The 15572-nt window shown below is 42.0% G+C and overlaps 1 protein-coding gene across 2 annotated transcripts in view; it reads left to right on the plus strand.

Moving 5' to 3' along the window:
• soga1 (suppressor of glucose, autophagy associated 1) overlaps positions 1-15572 on the plus strand; it is a 123048-nt gene that overhangs the window by 83238 nt on the left and 24238 nt on the right. Inside the window, exons 6-15 of one of the 2 annotated variants that reach the window (XM_034209001.1) lie at positions 785-952; positions 2659-2806; positions 3139-3700; positions 5880-6180; positions 7488-7706; positions 10010-10147; positions 12918-13028; positions 13693-13923; positions 14250-14366; positions 14440-14607. In XM_034209001.1, the coding sequence (XP_034064892.1) occupies positions 785-952; positions 2659-2806; positions 3139-3700; positions 5880-6180; positions 7488-7706; positions 10010-10147; positions 12918-13028; positions 13693-13923; positions 14250-14366; positions 14440-14607 (2163 nt within the window). The remainder of the gene's footprint in view (positions 1-784; positions 953-2658; positions 2807-3138; positions 3701-5879; positions 6181-7487; positions 7707-10009; positions 10148-12917; positions 13029-13692; positions 13924-14249; positions 14367-14439; positions 14608-15572) is intronic. The other variant, XM_034209002.1, reaches the window with a different exon arrangement.

Consider the following 15572-nt stretch of genomic DNA (forward strand, 5'->3'; position numbering starts at 1 on the left):
TTATTGTGTTTAAACGGCAGACAAGCAAGCTGTTTTTGGCTTTATATTATAATCATGAGAGATATGCACAAACATGTTTTTCAAAATACTGAACTTTACAGAACATAATTGAATGTCAAAAACCATCACATATCTCACCCTAAACCTCTGAGGTTGTCCACTTATCTGCACATATTTAACTTGCCTTATTTGAGTGTGTGTCTGCACTGTTCCTGTGCGTTCATCCATCTTTCTGCAGCTTTTACTTTCTGTATATTTCCGTCAGATTTTCCTTTCCCCTCATTTGACCTTTTTCCCTGTGTAGATAAGTCAAGTCCTCCTTCCTCTGTGTGTCTTTTGTCCGGTCTGTTTTCAACAATGGCTGCCTTAGTGTGAGTTTGTATCATTCAAAGTGAAAATCATGAGCAGCATCCTTGTCTCTACGTACCTCAATGTCGCTCTCATTACTTCCTCTTTACTCAAATACTTCAGGCAGCACTAAATTAATATTGTAATTATTGATTTAAGTTTTGATTCCAAAAATGTTCCTAAAAACCCAAAGAAAATGTGTTGCACAAGTAAAGGAATTGACAGAAGCTGGAACTCATAACACATTTATATATTTTATTTATTGATTAAAATGACTTAACAATGCAAGGACTCATCATTGTATTACTTCTAACGGTGCTAAACATAGAAACCCCCCTTTGCACGGTGTGTGTGCATGTTAGCCTCTCTGTGACACAGAAGCTTTCGTATCAACGTCACCTCTGTGCTCTTCTCTGTTTCTGTCCCGTCACCGCAGGAGGACAATTCAGACCTGAAGTGTCAGCTCCACTTTGCCAAAGAGGAATCAGCTCTGATGTGCAAGAAGCTGACCAAGCTGGTGAAGGACAGTGAGGCCATGAAAGAGGAGCTGGCCAAGTTCAGGTCGCTGTACGGAGACGTCAATGCCTCGCTCACCGTGGAGGAGGTGAGACGATGAGGAGGATGGAAAGAAACTAGATATTCACTTGAGAGCTTATTAAAACTTGTTTCAGACACTTATTAAGTAACCAAAACCATAACATTGGTATCCAGTATCAAAAACTACCACATCATGGAAAAGGTGGTAGATGGATGAGGATTTTTATTTCATATTTAGAGCTGTGGCGGCTCCCATACATGTAAGTGTTTTCTGACAACATCTTAAGGAACATCGAAACCCTTCGTTTCCATCATTTTCTCACCATTTAGTTGTTTACCTCTTGATGATTGCCTGTAAACTGCTTAATGGAGCAATAAAGCTATTATAAGGGTCAACGTTTGAAATTTCCAGACCCTTTGTACCCAATAAAAAAAAATGAATTCCAAAATGGCTGGGAAAACGCTACAGAGGTTGGTTTGTATTGTAACGAAAACAGCATAAAGACCTCATTAATCCCAAATCTTGTCGGAGCCATTTCAGTGACCAATGCTGAAAACAAAAAGCCGATTTCCTTTAAGGCCCTGTCACACTGTCCCGAAATTGACACCCGATGGACACACGAATATGGAATTGTGAATTTCGCACGAAGATGGCCCCGAACCACACACGAAGGCAACATTTACATTACATTTAAGACATACAACTGCAATGAAAGTACCAAAAACAATTATGTTACAGTACTATGATACTGTACTGATATCTTCAGACTTTGTTCTTTACTTTATCCGTCGTTATATGTAGAGAATATTACGTTTTCTCCGTAATGTTGTTTCCATAACAACAACAACTTCCTGTCAACTGTCCTTCAAAATAATATATTATATCCTTTTTAGTTTCACAGAACACAAATTGGGTTATTTACATAATATATTTACATGATTTTGTTGTGCAATAAAACAACCCGATGGACACACGATAAAGGAAATGTTCAAATTCGGCTGTGATCGTAGCAACATCGGGCCATTCGTGAGGGCATCTTAAGCCATCGTATGACCGCCGGTGGAGTTTCTCAGGCTCCGGCAGCAACTTCGTGAGCGGTGGCAAAATCTTTGGCATGCCAAACAATTGCAGAAGGACCTTGCGAAGGTTCATTTTCGTGTTGAATTCGTGTGTCAATTGTGCCCTTCGTAAGGCCATCGTGAGGGCATCTTGTTATCATCGGTGCCATCGGGCATTCGCCCCGATCAGATTGAGGGTGAATGCACCGATGATAACACGAAGATGACACGATTTGACAAGATGCCCTCACGAGTGCCTTACGAAGTTGCCGCTCACGAAGTTGCTGCCGGAGCCTGAGAAACTCCACCGGCGGTCATACGATGGCTTAAGATGCCCTCATGAATGGCCCGATGTTGCTACGATCACAGCCGAATTTGAACATTTCCTCCATCGGGTGTCAATTTCGGGACAGTGTGACAGGGCCTTTACAGTATGTACTTTTTAGTTACTTGTGTTTAAGATGAGGATTTGAATATCCAGGACTGTTGATGTCGAATATATATTCATAACTATTCATATTGATAACAACATGACAGTTTGTCCTTTCCAACAATGAATGGAGTGGTGCAAAAAAAAAATGGGATAAGAATGGTAGAAAGACCTGTATGCGCTTCATTAATTCATGTTTTTTTAAATGTCTACAGTTGATTGAAAGTGCGGAGGTGATGAAAGAGTTTGTTCTCTTCTTCTTAATGTCTTTAACTCCCCCTCAGGTCGCCGACTCCCCCCACACCCGTGAGGCGGAGATCAGAGTCCACCTGAAGCTGGTGGAGGAAGAGGCCAACCTGCTGAGTCGACGCATCGTGGAGCTGGAGGTGGAGAACAGGGGGCTCCGAGCTGAGATGGACGACATGAAGCAAGGTAGCTTTTAAACTCACGTATAGGATCGATTGAAAATATCAAGTCATTGCTTTTTTGTGGTTTACTAGGGAATGTGCGTTGCTTTTCATCCGCGTTAAGAAGAATGTATAAAGTCACAACCATCCCTTTGACAGAACCAGGCTAGCAGTTTCCTACTGTTTCCAGTCTTTATGCTAAGCTAAGCTAACAGGCCTCTTTATATTTACCATATGAGTGTTGTCAATCTTCTCATATAACTCTCAACAATACATCAGAAAGGACATTTTCCCATATACTATACCGCTTAGTTTCAAATTTAAAATGTAACTTACCTATCGTAATTGTTTTTCTAGATTGCCCTCAGGAACTAAGTGGTGTTGGCGGTGGTCTGGGGTCAGGTCTTGGCCTAGGAGGAGCCATGGTTCTTGGGGGCGGGGCTTCGTCTGAAAACGTCATGGAGCTCCAGAGACACCTCCAGTTTGTGGAGGAGGAGGCGGAGCTTCTGAGGAGGTCTCTCATCGAGATGGAGGAACAGAACAAACTCCTGATGAACGAGATTAACCGCTACAAATCTGACTTCCCGCCTCCAACGTCCTCCATGTCGTCTAACTCATTGGACGGGCTGCTCAACGACAGCCCGGTGCACTCCATACAGGAAGGGGCGGTGCTTATCAGCACAGACGCCCCCGCCCAGGAGGAGGAGCTCAGACTGGCGAGGCTTCAGATTGGAGAGCTGGGCGGGAAGGTGAAGAAGCTGCAGTACGAGAACCGAGTGCTTCTGTCTAACCTACAGCGCTGCGATCTGGCCTCCTACAACGCTCCTTCCTCCTCCTCCTCCTCCTCCTCTTCCTCCTCACTACGACTGGCTCTGGAGACGGACGCAGAGGCCGGGGACTCAGCTGAGTGCCTCCCAAGGTAGTTTTTCAGTTTCAGTACAACCTTTTTGGATGAAATTGTGCTTCTGCAATTTGGTTCTCTAATGGGAATACTTCAGTGAGAGTATGTATTGTAGTACATCAACAGCTTTGTTGATTACTCAATGAATATAAAACCAAACAATCTGATCATCTGCAGTCGGGAAGAAATCAAGTTATAAAGTGCCCTATTGACAAAAATGCACTTCAATAAAGACACAGTAGCGTAGAGGGTACCACTTTACAATAAGACTACCCTTATAAAGGGTTCAACTTCATCCCATGCAGTTTGGCTTCAGGGCAAATTATTCAACCGAAACAGCCAACTGCTTTTTTATAGAAAAGGTCAAAGCAATGGTTGACAAAGGAGGTGTTGTTGGTGCAGTATTTTTGGATTTACGCAAAGCCTTTGATACAGTCAACCATAAGGTCCTTCTGTCCAAACTGTCGGCTTTTAACTGCTCTCCATTAACACTCAGTTGGATTGAATCATACCTTACTGGTAGGCGTCAGCATGTTATCGTCAATAATCGACTCTCTCCAGCTCTAGACTTAAGCACCGGAGGTTGCTTAAGTCAAGGTTCAATACTTGGTCCACTTCTTTTTTCCCTATATATTAATGACCTGCCATCTGTCTGTCCTGATGTGGAAACACAGCTATATGCCGATGACACTGTGATATATGTGCATGCCAACACAAAGCAAAAGGCTGCTGATAAACTGACCTCAGCTTTAGTGTTGATCACTAGCTGGCTACACCGCTCCTGTCTTCAGCTTAATGTCAACAAAACAGTTGGAATGTTTTTCACAAAAAGAAAATGCAACATTGTGTCAAATATAAGCATCTCAGGTGAACATATTAACATTGTGCCTCAGGTTAAGTACCTTGGAATCATTATTGACTCTAATTTAACATTCAAAACACAAGTCGAAAAAGTGACCCAAAGAGTCAAGTTTAGCCTAGCAAATTTTAAATACATAAGAAACACAATGACATTGAATTCTGCCAAATGATACATGAATGCCATGATCATGTCACATCTTACATACTGTCTCACAAGCTGGGGGCAAACTAACAGCTCCACACTGAAGCCACTAGCAACCCTGTACAAACAAACCCTCAAAGTACTGGACCAGAAACCTAACCGTTCCCATCACTGTACCATCCTCAACAAGCATAACATCCTGAGTTGGGAAGATTTAATAAAGTATAGGAACATCGTTCTGGTTTACAAAATCCTGCACAATACAGCCCCTCCACCTCTTAACTCATTGGTTACTCAACGTAACAACACCAGACTGACCACTAGAAGCTCCACACGTGGCGACCTATCAGTCCCATTCAGGAAGAGTACTTTTGGTCAGTCATCATTCTCGGTCACAGCAATACAAAACTGGAATTCTCTACCCACTCAAATCAAAGACATACATACACATCCCACCTTCACAGCTCACTTAAAAACATGGTTCACTGAGAACTACACCTGCACACACTAGTCTGTGTTGAGTATGGCGTGAGTGTTACATGTTGTGTTACATGTTGTGATCATGGATGTTGCCCCTCGTTTCTGTGATGTGATTGTGATGTGCTATATCTGACATGTACTATATATAGTAACGTGTGTTGTTTATTGTTCTCTTTTATCCTCTCACCGGTATCTACTTGTCTTTCCTCCGTTTGATATATTGTAATTTTAAGGGTGTCTATTACCATCTGGCCGGGGACAACAGCTGGAAATTAGCCATGTCGGCTAAAGCTGCACCATTTACTGTTTTTGTGACAGTTCATCGATGGGGACTGTCCACGACACTATAAATAAATAAACTACAACCTAATTCATAACCTAATTATAAACCCTTTATGAATCTTTTATAAGGGTAGTCTTATTGTAAAGTGGTACCGCGTAGAGTAGTTTGTTTTTGGTCACCAAAGTCAGTAGAAATCATCCTCTTGGCACCATGAAACATCTTTGGCTATGCAAGATTGAGATTTATAAGCAAAGTTTGAAAAACAGTCTCACAACAAAGTCAATTTAGTAGATATTCGGAGGCTGTAAGTCAATTATAGATGTTTAGACATTTTCTAACCACTTTAGGGTCAATAATGAACTTTCAATCCCATCGTTCAATCCCAACATGCATGAGAAGCCCTGAACATGCTCTCTCTGTTTTTCCATCAGCCCGCCGCACCGCACAGAGCCGGTGGGGGGGGAGACCGACACTCTGGACATGAAGGAGCGGAAAAAGAAGATCGAGGACAACGCTGACGCAACCACCTCGCTCCCCGGGTACCTGGGGCAGAAGGACCATGATGCCTTGCTGGCCATGAGGGACCAGGCTCGCTTGGTTTCCACGGCGATACAGCTCCTGACCTCCCCCGAGTCCAACTGCCTCTCCTCCTCCTCCTCCCCCTCCATCTATCACAAGGTTTGCAGCAGCGACGCAGCGGAGCCGTGTGACCTGGAGAAACCTCACAGCCAGGTACATGGCGTCCTCTGCTCTTCAAGTACACCATAACTTTATATTAGCCACCAGAATAAAATGTTCCTAATGACTCAGCACAAATTCAATCCCACTCAATTGTCCATCCTAGCTCCCTTTATACTGTAGTTCAGATGATGGCGTGGATAAAAAAAACATTTTCGTATCATATCGTGCCTAGCTGTAGTGGATCATAACATATCGGGATTAATATGCAGATTCTCCGCTTTGAAATGAGACCAACATTTTCTCTGCATGTCAGACTTTGAGCCGCAACAAAGGCCATAATGTGGCCTGCAACAGACTCAGCGAGACTAACAGATTGCCAGAAATGCCTTATTGCACTGCAAAAACAGCCCTTCCAAAAACAAGCTAAATGTCACATTTTCCTGTATCAAGCAAAACAAATCTGCCAATGGGGTGAGCCAAATTTGCTTGGCTAGAATTCTTAAAACTAGAATTAAAATCTAGCGAAAGACCGTAATTGGCCTTGAAACTAGACAACAATTTAAGCACATTTTGCTTATTACAAGCAATGAATCCTGCATTATTTAAGAAAGAATCACTTAAAATGAGTGTTTTGGTTGAGTTGACTGAGAATGTATTTCTTAAATTAAGATTTATAATTAGCAAAGAAAGCTTACAATAAGAATCATTGGCTTTATATACACAAAATATTAGTGACTTTGTCTTAAACTTAGAATGTAAATCTTAAATTAAGTTTAAAAATCAGCAAATAAAGCTTACAATAAGAATTAAATTCTTGAATTGGCATAATATATAAGTGCATTTGTCTTAAATTAAGACAGCAGAAACATTCTTATTTTTTGTGTGTGTGTGTTGTTGTGTATACCACACCAGAGTTATATTACATTACATGTTACTTGTTAGACGCTGTTATCCAAAGCGACTTACATACTCAATAATACTGTGGCAATCTTGGGGTGAAGTGTTTTGTCTACGACAAGCTGACTGCAGTGGGGTTTGAACCTGCGCTCCCCTGATCCGAACACCAACGCACTAGTCCTATGTATGCACCATTATACACCAAAGCAAATCCCTGTATGTGTAAACCTGCAATAAACCTCATTTTCATTCTGATTCTGATTTTGAAGATGAAGAAACTAGAGGCGCAAATAACACAGCCTCATGATACATTTTTATTTTATTTATATTACACCTTTTTTAATGTATTTCTTACACTGATTGTTCATACACATGCTGCATTGCCCCACATAATCCCAAGCAGTCCCCTTAAACAGCCAATAATAAACAAATGTGAGATCAATTATTTATTTCTGCCCCAGATTTGCGAGCTGTCTGACCTGGCGGACCGGCCCCTGGTGGGGGCTCTGACCAACCGGCTCCAAGCCCTCCACACGCAGCTCCAGGCCTTTGTGGAGCGGGTGGACAGCCAGGGGAAACCCCCCGCAGGTGGAAGGGACCCTCAGGTGGAAGGAGCATCTCCTCTGCCCCCCCCCTGCTCTGGAGAGGAGCAGGATGTACTGAACTCTACCATGGAGAAGGTAAAAGACACACTCCTGCTTTTCACTCCTTGTCACTCTGTCTCTTTCAGTTATTATCTGTATATATTTTTTTTAAGCTTTCACTTTGTTGGGTTTGTATATTCTGTTGTCGCTTTTTTTGTTGCTATTCTTCAGTTTTGTGTTTGGTCAAGTGCCTTTCCATTAGTTTGGCTGAAAACCCTCCCAATCCCATCTGCTGTAGTTTCTCCTCACAGTGGAGAATGGATTTACAAAACACGCTCAAATCTGAAATACCACTGCAATTTTACATTTTAATTTATTCTGATCTGTTTATGACTCTTTTGCCTATCCATTCGATAGGCACCTAACATGATCAGTGTAAGTTGACAAATAGCCCCATGTTACATTTGTAAATGTCCCCGCTGCGGGACTAATAAAGGATTTCTGATACTAATATTGGTGTATTAGATGTATTCAGATTTGAGCGTCCAGTGTAACCCTCTCCACCTGAGGCCACCGTGTCCTCTGCATGCTATCCAATGCTTCCTAACCTGGTATATAGATGCTGCTTTAGGCCTCAAATGGAGCCTGTTTGTATTAATTGACCTAATAGAGTTATCAGGAGCACATAAAAGCACAATTTATTTATATACATTTCTTCATCAACATTTCATAAAACATGCAGCCTGGGTTTAGTGTGATTGAGTAATAGAGTTACATTTGTCTCCATAGATTCCCTCACATTTGTAGTGAAACGGAATGCGGCATCATAATTTAAACGAGTGTGACAACTATAGAATAGAAAATAATATGTTTAAAAGCACTAAATGGCACAGTGTTGGTTTTATTATTTAAAAAAACCTTTAAGGAACCTAGTTTCTGAGGTTGTCAATTTCAGCTCTGTAGACGTCATCATAAGAGATGTATTTGTATAAACACAACACTTAGAAATGTACTTCATATTTCCATGGCTAAAATCCAACATCTGCAGTCCGAAGACTAATATTAAATAATCTGAGACATTAAAATCCATCAATTGTATGTAATATAATATAATGGTAGTGAAATCTACGTGGGTTTATTATTGAAAGAGGTGTAGACACAGATTTCTCAAAGCTGCAGATGAGACAGTGAGCTCGCTCTAAAGAGATTTCCAATCATGCTTCATAAATCAGATTTCACGTCTGTAATTTTCCTCTGGGAAATTATTTTTGCGTTACGGTTGATTGTCTATGATTTATGACTTAGAATGAGCATCTCATTTCTATGTAATGGTCAAAATGCAATCAAAAGAATGACAGTTATAGTAACACATTGGAACAGTTTTATAAAACAGTACCCATCCTTTTTTATATTTAAAAATGTTGTCGCTAAATTGCCACTTTAATCCGCGTATCAACAAATCCCAAAAATGATGGATATTTCTGCAATTTGCTTTACTGCCTTTACAGGGAAAAAGTATTTCTTATAAATACAAATCCATAATTTGGATAAGGATGTGAGGAAATTGCGCTAAGTTTTAAGAGGATACATTTTTATGTTTAGACTCCATTAGAGGCCAATACTGAGTCCCAACACCCCTCCAATCTCTCCTTCCTTTTCCCTCTCCCCTTCCCTCCGTCCTTCCTTCTTCCCTTTTTCCTCACTGCATGGGCACCATAACGGTCGGTTTCTGCACTTCACTTCCATCGCCCTCTTCCCCTTCTTTGAAACTCCTCACACCTCCTCCTCTTTGTTATCTCCTTAACTGCTTCACTACCTCATACTCTTGACTCCTCCTTGCTCACCTCAAATCCCGTTCCTTCCCTTGTTCCCGCTCTTCCTTCTTCTCCTTTGTCCTTGCTTTGCTTCCCCATCTGCACTTTGTTTCTTTGTTCCCCTTCGCTCTGATTCTTTATCATAACCGCCTTACTACTTATTCTTTATTTCCCGCCTCTCTCTCTTTCCCTTCCCTAACTCCCATGACTGTTACTCCCCTGTCTTTCCTTTTCCCTACTCTTCCATTTCCATTTTCTCTCCTCCAGCCGTTCATTCTGCCCTCCATCCTCCTTTTCTTCCTTTTCTCCACTCTCTCCTTCTCCTCTTCGACCAAGCTCTTTTTTCTTTACATCCTTTTCTTTGTCTTGTGAGATCCATATCAACTGTTTTATTTAATTGTTTTCATTGTCTTAATGTTATCATACGGATAGACACAATTTTGGTTGAATTATTCTTATTGTTGTGTTTGTTCTTCATTTTCTTTATCACGACACAACGTCTCCTCCTCCCTTGTCCCTTCTTCTTTCCACTGTTTTTGTTTTATTTTTTTCTTTATTCATTAACCTGCCCATGCATGCATGCAGCAGCCTGATTATAGGGACGAATCAGAGACCAAGGTAAGAGGTCAAACTGAGGAGGACAGCCAGTCAGACAGCCAGGAGATGCAAAAGCAGGAAGACAGCCAGCTGGAACAGGGAGAGAAGGAGGCAGACGACACACTGGTGAGTCGCTCAGAATCACAACCATTCACATCATGACGACAGGCTCAGACACACTGGAGCCTGAAGCCAAGTTTAAATGTCAAACCAGTCATGTGCACACAGACAGACCACACTGCTGTCTGGCCACAGTCTTAAACGCCTTCAGGCTGTTATGGTGTCCACTATGTCTCTGATGGGGAGGAGGTCAGTAAATGGGAAATTTGCTGATGTTTTTTTTAAATATTAATTTGACTACTTGTTTTTATAAGGGCTCACTCACCCAACTCTGCATTCTCCCTCAGTTTGTTCAGTGTCTTTCACCATCTTCCATTGGTTGTCCAGCATTTTAACTGTGGTTAACTGAGCTTGCTCTGTTGTCATCATGTGATTTAAGTTTAAAACTTTGGTCACGTGATTATGGGTCCGTGCTCATACAGTATATGGTGGAAGTCGCATTAAAAAGATGATCATAATTGCAACTCTGCCATCTCTGTAAACTGAACAAGCATCATCAGCTGCAAAATATTTGAGATACTGTTCAATTCTCTTAAATAAAGCTAGTTATGTGGACCTTGTATTAAGATTTAGGTGGTCAAACCCCATTTTCTTGGGTCAAGAATACACTTTTTTTCTTCCACCACTATCATTTGATATTGAAAATCATTTGCATTTATGAAACTTAGGTTTAATTATGCACCAGAAATGGTACTCTGATATTCTCATGTGATACTCACATCATTTCTGCCTGAGCAAACACAATGACGGGCGGCCATGGAAAAGTTAATCAAAGGCTAATTTATAAGCACATTTGCACACACACACACACACACAAACACACACACACACACACACACACCACATACTTTAGCTTACAGTTACTGATGTGGTACAGTGGCTGCAAACTCCTGCTAGCTGCACAGTGTTGTAAACAAACATAAACAGTGACTTCACTGTCAGCTGGGGGATAGACGGGAATAAAAGACCTTTGTTTGGCCGACCTTTTGCTGGCATGCCTCCATGGTAACCAGGGATGTGTGTATATGAATCTTTATCCAGAGCCTGAATGGGGTCCAGAGAGTGAATGGTAGACAAATTAGAATAAAATAGAATAAAAGATAACAACAGTTATAGATATTATGGAAAAACAGTTGTGTTCGTAGCCGTAATGAGCAGTGAGACAGCAGCATACACACCCAGTGTTACATACAATCGGCATCTAGCATAAAAACCCCTCGTTGCCTGCAATTAATTTCCCCGCCCTAAGCTAGGTTACTATTTGGTACTTATTGGTTTGTTGAATAGCATTTTGCAGCCTCCAGTTTGGAATGTGGACGTTGCCAATTGACAAAAGAGGGTCGAAGTACAACATAATTCAATTCAATTCAAAACCTTTATTTATCCAGGTAAAATCCCATTGAGATCAATGATCTCTTTTTCAAGGGAGACCTGCAGCAGTAGGTTCCACAAGAAGACATAAAAACATAAACAACAGAACAACAAAAGAACATCATACAGCAAAATGTACAGGGATTACAATTTACATATCTAACCACATGTACAGGTACCAACAGCATCTGATTGTGTAGCGTCCAACCGAGCTAATAATAGTGATAATACTTATCAATACAATTTTAGGCGACCATTTGTGTTATATATGGAACAATAATTGAGTAAATGAACATCATGCTCTTATTAATGAGACTTAACACTAGCGATTGGGATGATAAAGTCAAAATGTTTACTGTGGTAATAAATGGGGGTCGGGCCTCTTTTTCGTAGACTTTTATACAAACAGACATCTATTTGCAGACAGTGGAGATTAGAAAGAATATAGGATTAAGGCACGTACACATTTGCTAACATGGAGTTTGCCACTTGGCTGGAACTATTTCTCTCTGGGTAATTACTTCCCTGTTAGATAACAAAACCAGTGGAAAATCCAGCTGCTGTTCACCTAGCAAAAAGTAAACAACAATTTAAAATGTTTACATTTCAGTTTTTTATACAAATGAAATGGAAAACGTCTTCTTCTTCCAGCCTCAATGCTAAGATAAGTTAATCAACTCCATAGTGACTGCACCGGCATGAAAGGGGAATCAATCATTCCAACTGAGTCTCGAAAATGAAGCTTTGAAAATATCAAACCATTCCTACCTTAATTTCACGGTTTAAAGTTTGTGTAACTTGTTTAAGCATAAATAAATCTGCCAATACACTTAACAACAGTAACATATCCTTAAAATAATCAAACACAGGTGATGACTGTAATTGTATACTATTTTTAAAGTGGTGTTTTTTAACTCTCCCACTCTTCACACATTTGCTCTTATGTTGCTACAGTTTTTCTCTGTACATTTTGCATGGGCAGCTGCCACAGCAGTGTAACAGAAGTCAGAGTAGATTTCCAGGCTGTGAACAGTGGAGGGCGGGGGCTCAGGGTGGAGGGTGATGGGGGGTGATGGAGGGCAGAGGCTGAGCCCAGTGGAGGGTGAAAGAGGACATTAATGGTACAGTGGCGGGTCGATGGATTGCACTCACTCAGCAGCCACATGAGGCGAGGGAGTGTGTGTGTGTGTGTGTGTGTGTGTGTGTGTGTGTGGTGTGTGTGTGTGTGTGTGTGTGTGTGTGTGTGTGTGTGTGTGTGTGTGTGTGTGTGTGTGTGTGTGTGTGTGTGACGTACAGTAGCGTGTGGCAGCTGAGGTGTGATTTAAAGGGTGTTCTAGCACAAAACTGCCATTTTTATATTTATACCTGACTCATTTGTCTCCATCTCCCTCTTTCTCTCTTCCAGTCCGGTGACATCCAGGCGCGGCTGTCCGAAGTGGAGGAGCTGTCTCTGGGACCTCAGGGGGAGCTGGAGGAGAGGCAGGCTCCGAGAGAAACCACTCTCAAACTCACACAGGTCATTTTCCTTCACAGAATACTGTTGAGACACACTCACTAATTAACTAAACCAGTACACAAAACACCCTCACACACATTGAAACCTGTTAGAAAAATATCACTCGTCAACGGCTTGAGCTTCAATAATCAGGATATATGTATTTATTATCCTTGCAAGAATGGAAGTAGTCATCACATGCAGAGCATTTGGTACAACTAGTTCCTGAACAGTGTCCTTCAGATGCTTTATATACAAGAGAGGGTGTTACACAGTCACAAGATGGAGGAATACCGGTTCAAAGCAGTATTCTATGTTTAGTTCAGATTAGCTAAAACCCACGTCAGAAATGATCTTCCTTGTCATATGTCTATCTCCATAGAGGCTGAATCATCATGTTAATCGTTGTCACATAGCTATCATATGCCTAAAACAGTGTGTCCTGAGGGTCTTCTAGGTAATCATACATCCTGTTGCGTAGCTACGTACGTAGGGCCTTTGTTATCATGTGCTACTCTGATATTGGAAGAGTACATTCATTATTTCCCCAACCAAACCCAAGTGTATATAGACATCTACAGAAGAACACACTTATTTTGCTGTCAAACTGAATTTACCTCATGTTATATTTGAGGTGTTTTTTCAAAGATTTAGCCTCCTTATTCAAACTCTCTTCTCCCCTCAGCTCCAGGAGGAGCACCAGAAGGCTCTGCTCCGTCGGGACTTCCAGCTGCAGAGTCTGGGCCTCCAGGCTCGGCTTCAGCAGAAGTTATGGAGCCAGGAGAGGTCTCTGCTGGTGCAGGAGTCCCAGCACCTGAAACAGGCCCTGCTCCTGCTCAGCCTCAAACTACGCTGCTTCCTCAAACACTGGAGGCTGGGCTGCAGGAAAGACACCGAGTGGAAGGACATCTTGGAGGTAAGAGGGGACAGAAAGGATTTAATAGTCAAGTCAATTATTTTGCCCAATAAATCTTATCTAAAAGCAATGCTCTATTATCCTAAAAGCTTCAAAGGATTTCTCCAACTGTCATCAAACATGTTGAAATAAGGTTGTTTTAGGTTTTCATCCTGTAAAAGCATTAAGAAGAAATCGAAAAGAAAGATTGACTAAAATGTGACATAAAAGGCGTTGTAGCTTAATTAAATTTTCAACAAATTGTCCTAGAAAATCACCACTTATTGTGTGATCGATAGTATTTATGATGACTGACAGCTGATCCTGCTTTGTGTGTTGTTGTCTAGATGAACAGTCTGAGGGACCTTTACTTGCTGTTGGAGGAGGAGAACCTGACAAGCCCCGCCCACCAGACTGACAAGCGGGCTGCTGCAGACGAACAACCTCTCAGTCCCACTATCAAGGTTGGTAGAGTGACACACACACAGACACACTTGTGCACACACACACACTCAACATGCGTTCCTCTCCCTGCAGTCTAGCGCAGTGAGCAGCACCTTGGCAGACCTGAAGGTGGCGCTGCGGGATCTGAGCGGCGAGTTGCGACAGGAGAGACAAGGCTCCCAGGAACTCACCCAGCAGTTCGCTAAGGCCAAGGCATCATGGGAGGTGGAGAGGACTGAACTCAAGAGCCTCGTCACACAGGTAGGAAATACTTCAGGAACTTTTTTGTAGGAAAGTATTGACTCCTACTTCACATTAGGCAACTTTTGGCATTACAGATTTTGGCCCAATCCGAAACCACGTCCTAACCCTACCCCTACACACTACCCCTCCGCGGAGGGTCCGCCACATTAAGTGCTGTTCCAAACCAACGAGTGTGGAGAGGTGTGGAGGGGGAGTGGGCTATCAAGCCCTCAAACAGCGAGTCTGCAGCGGTGCTGACTGGAGACCGGTCTCTACCTGACCGGTCTCAACGCTGTGTGTGTCCGTCAGGAAACACGCTGTTTACAAGTAGTTCCAGCAAACATCCACTGATAAACTGCGATGTTAACAACATCACAACAACACAATGAAAGATGTTTGGAGTTTTATTTTAGTTATTAATTTTTATGTTTTGTCAAAGAGATGCTGATTTGAAACCGTTGTTACATACAGTTACGGCATTTCCTGTTTCTGCCGGAGAGAGGGGAGGCCGTCCCAAAGCTTGCTGCTGTATTTACTCCCTCCATCCGACAGGAGGGAGCCTCGTTGAGCTGCGAGTGTCACTCCACGGAGTTCACTCCGTCACGGAGGGGTAGTGTGTAGGGGCAGGGTGTAGGGCGTGGTTTGGGATTGGGCCTTAGTTTGTGCTATTGTTGACAACGGCGTTGTCACATATTGCTGTGCACCAATCAGGGTTAAGGGTTCATGTTGCCATGCTGCTGTCAATCAAATATGATCAAACTACGCCAGCACAGCCTGGATGAAGCAGCTTAGCCAAATGATGTGGTCAAATTGTAAATAACTGTACTACACATACTGTAAAGAACTTTTATTCCACACGTTTCTTTTTAATCATGAATACTTCAAGTATGGGAATACCTACTCTTTTTAACAGAGCTTTAAAAGGCACTATTAGTACATAAGCACTTGAAGCCTATCAATGCTTCTCAAAAACTAAATATTTT

This window comes from Gymnodraco acuticeps, unplaced genomic scaffold, assembly GCF_902827175.1.
Source record: "Gymnodraco acuticeps unplaced genomic scaffold, fGymAcu1.1, whole genome shotgun sequence".
NCBI lineage: Eukaryota > Metazoa > Chordata > Actinopteri > Perciformes > Bathydraconidae > Gymnodraco > Gymnodraco acuticeps.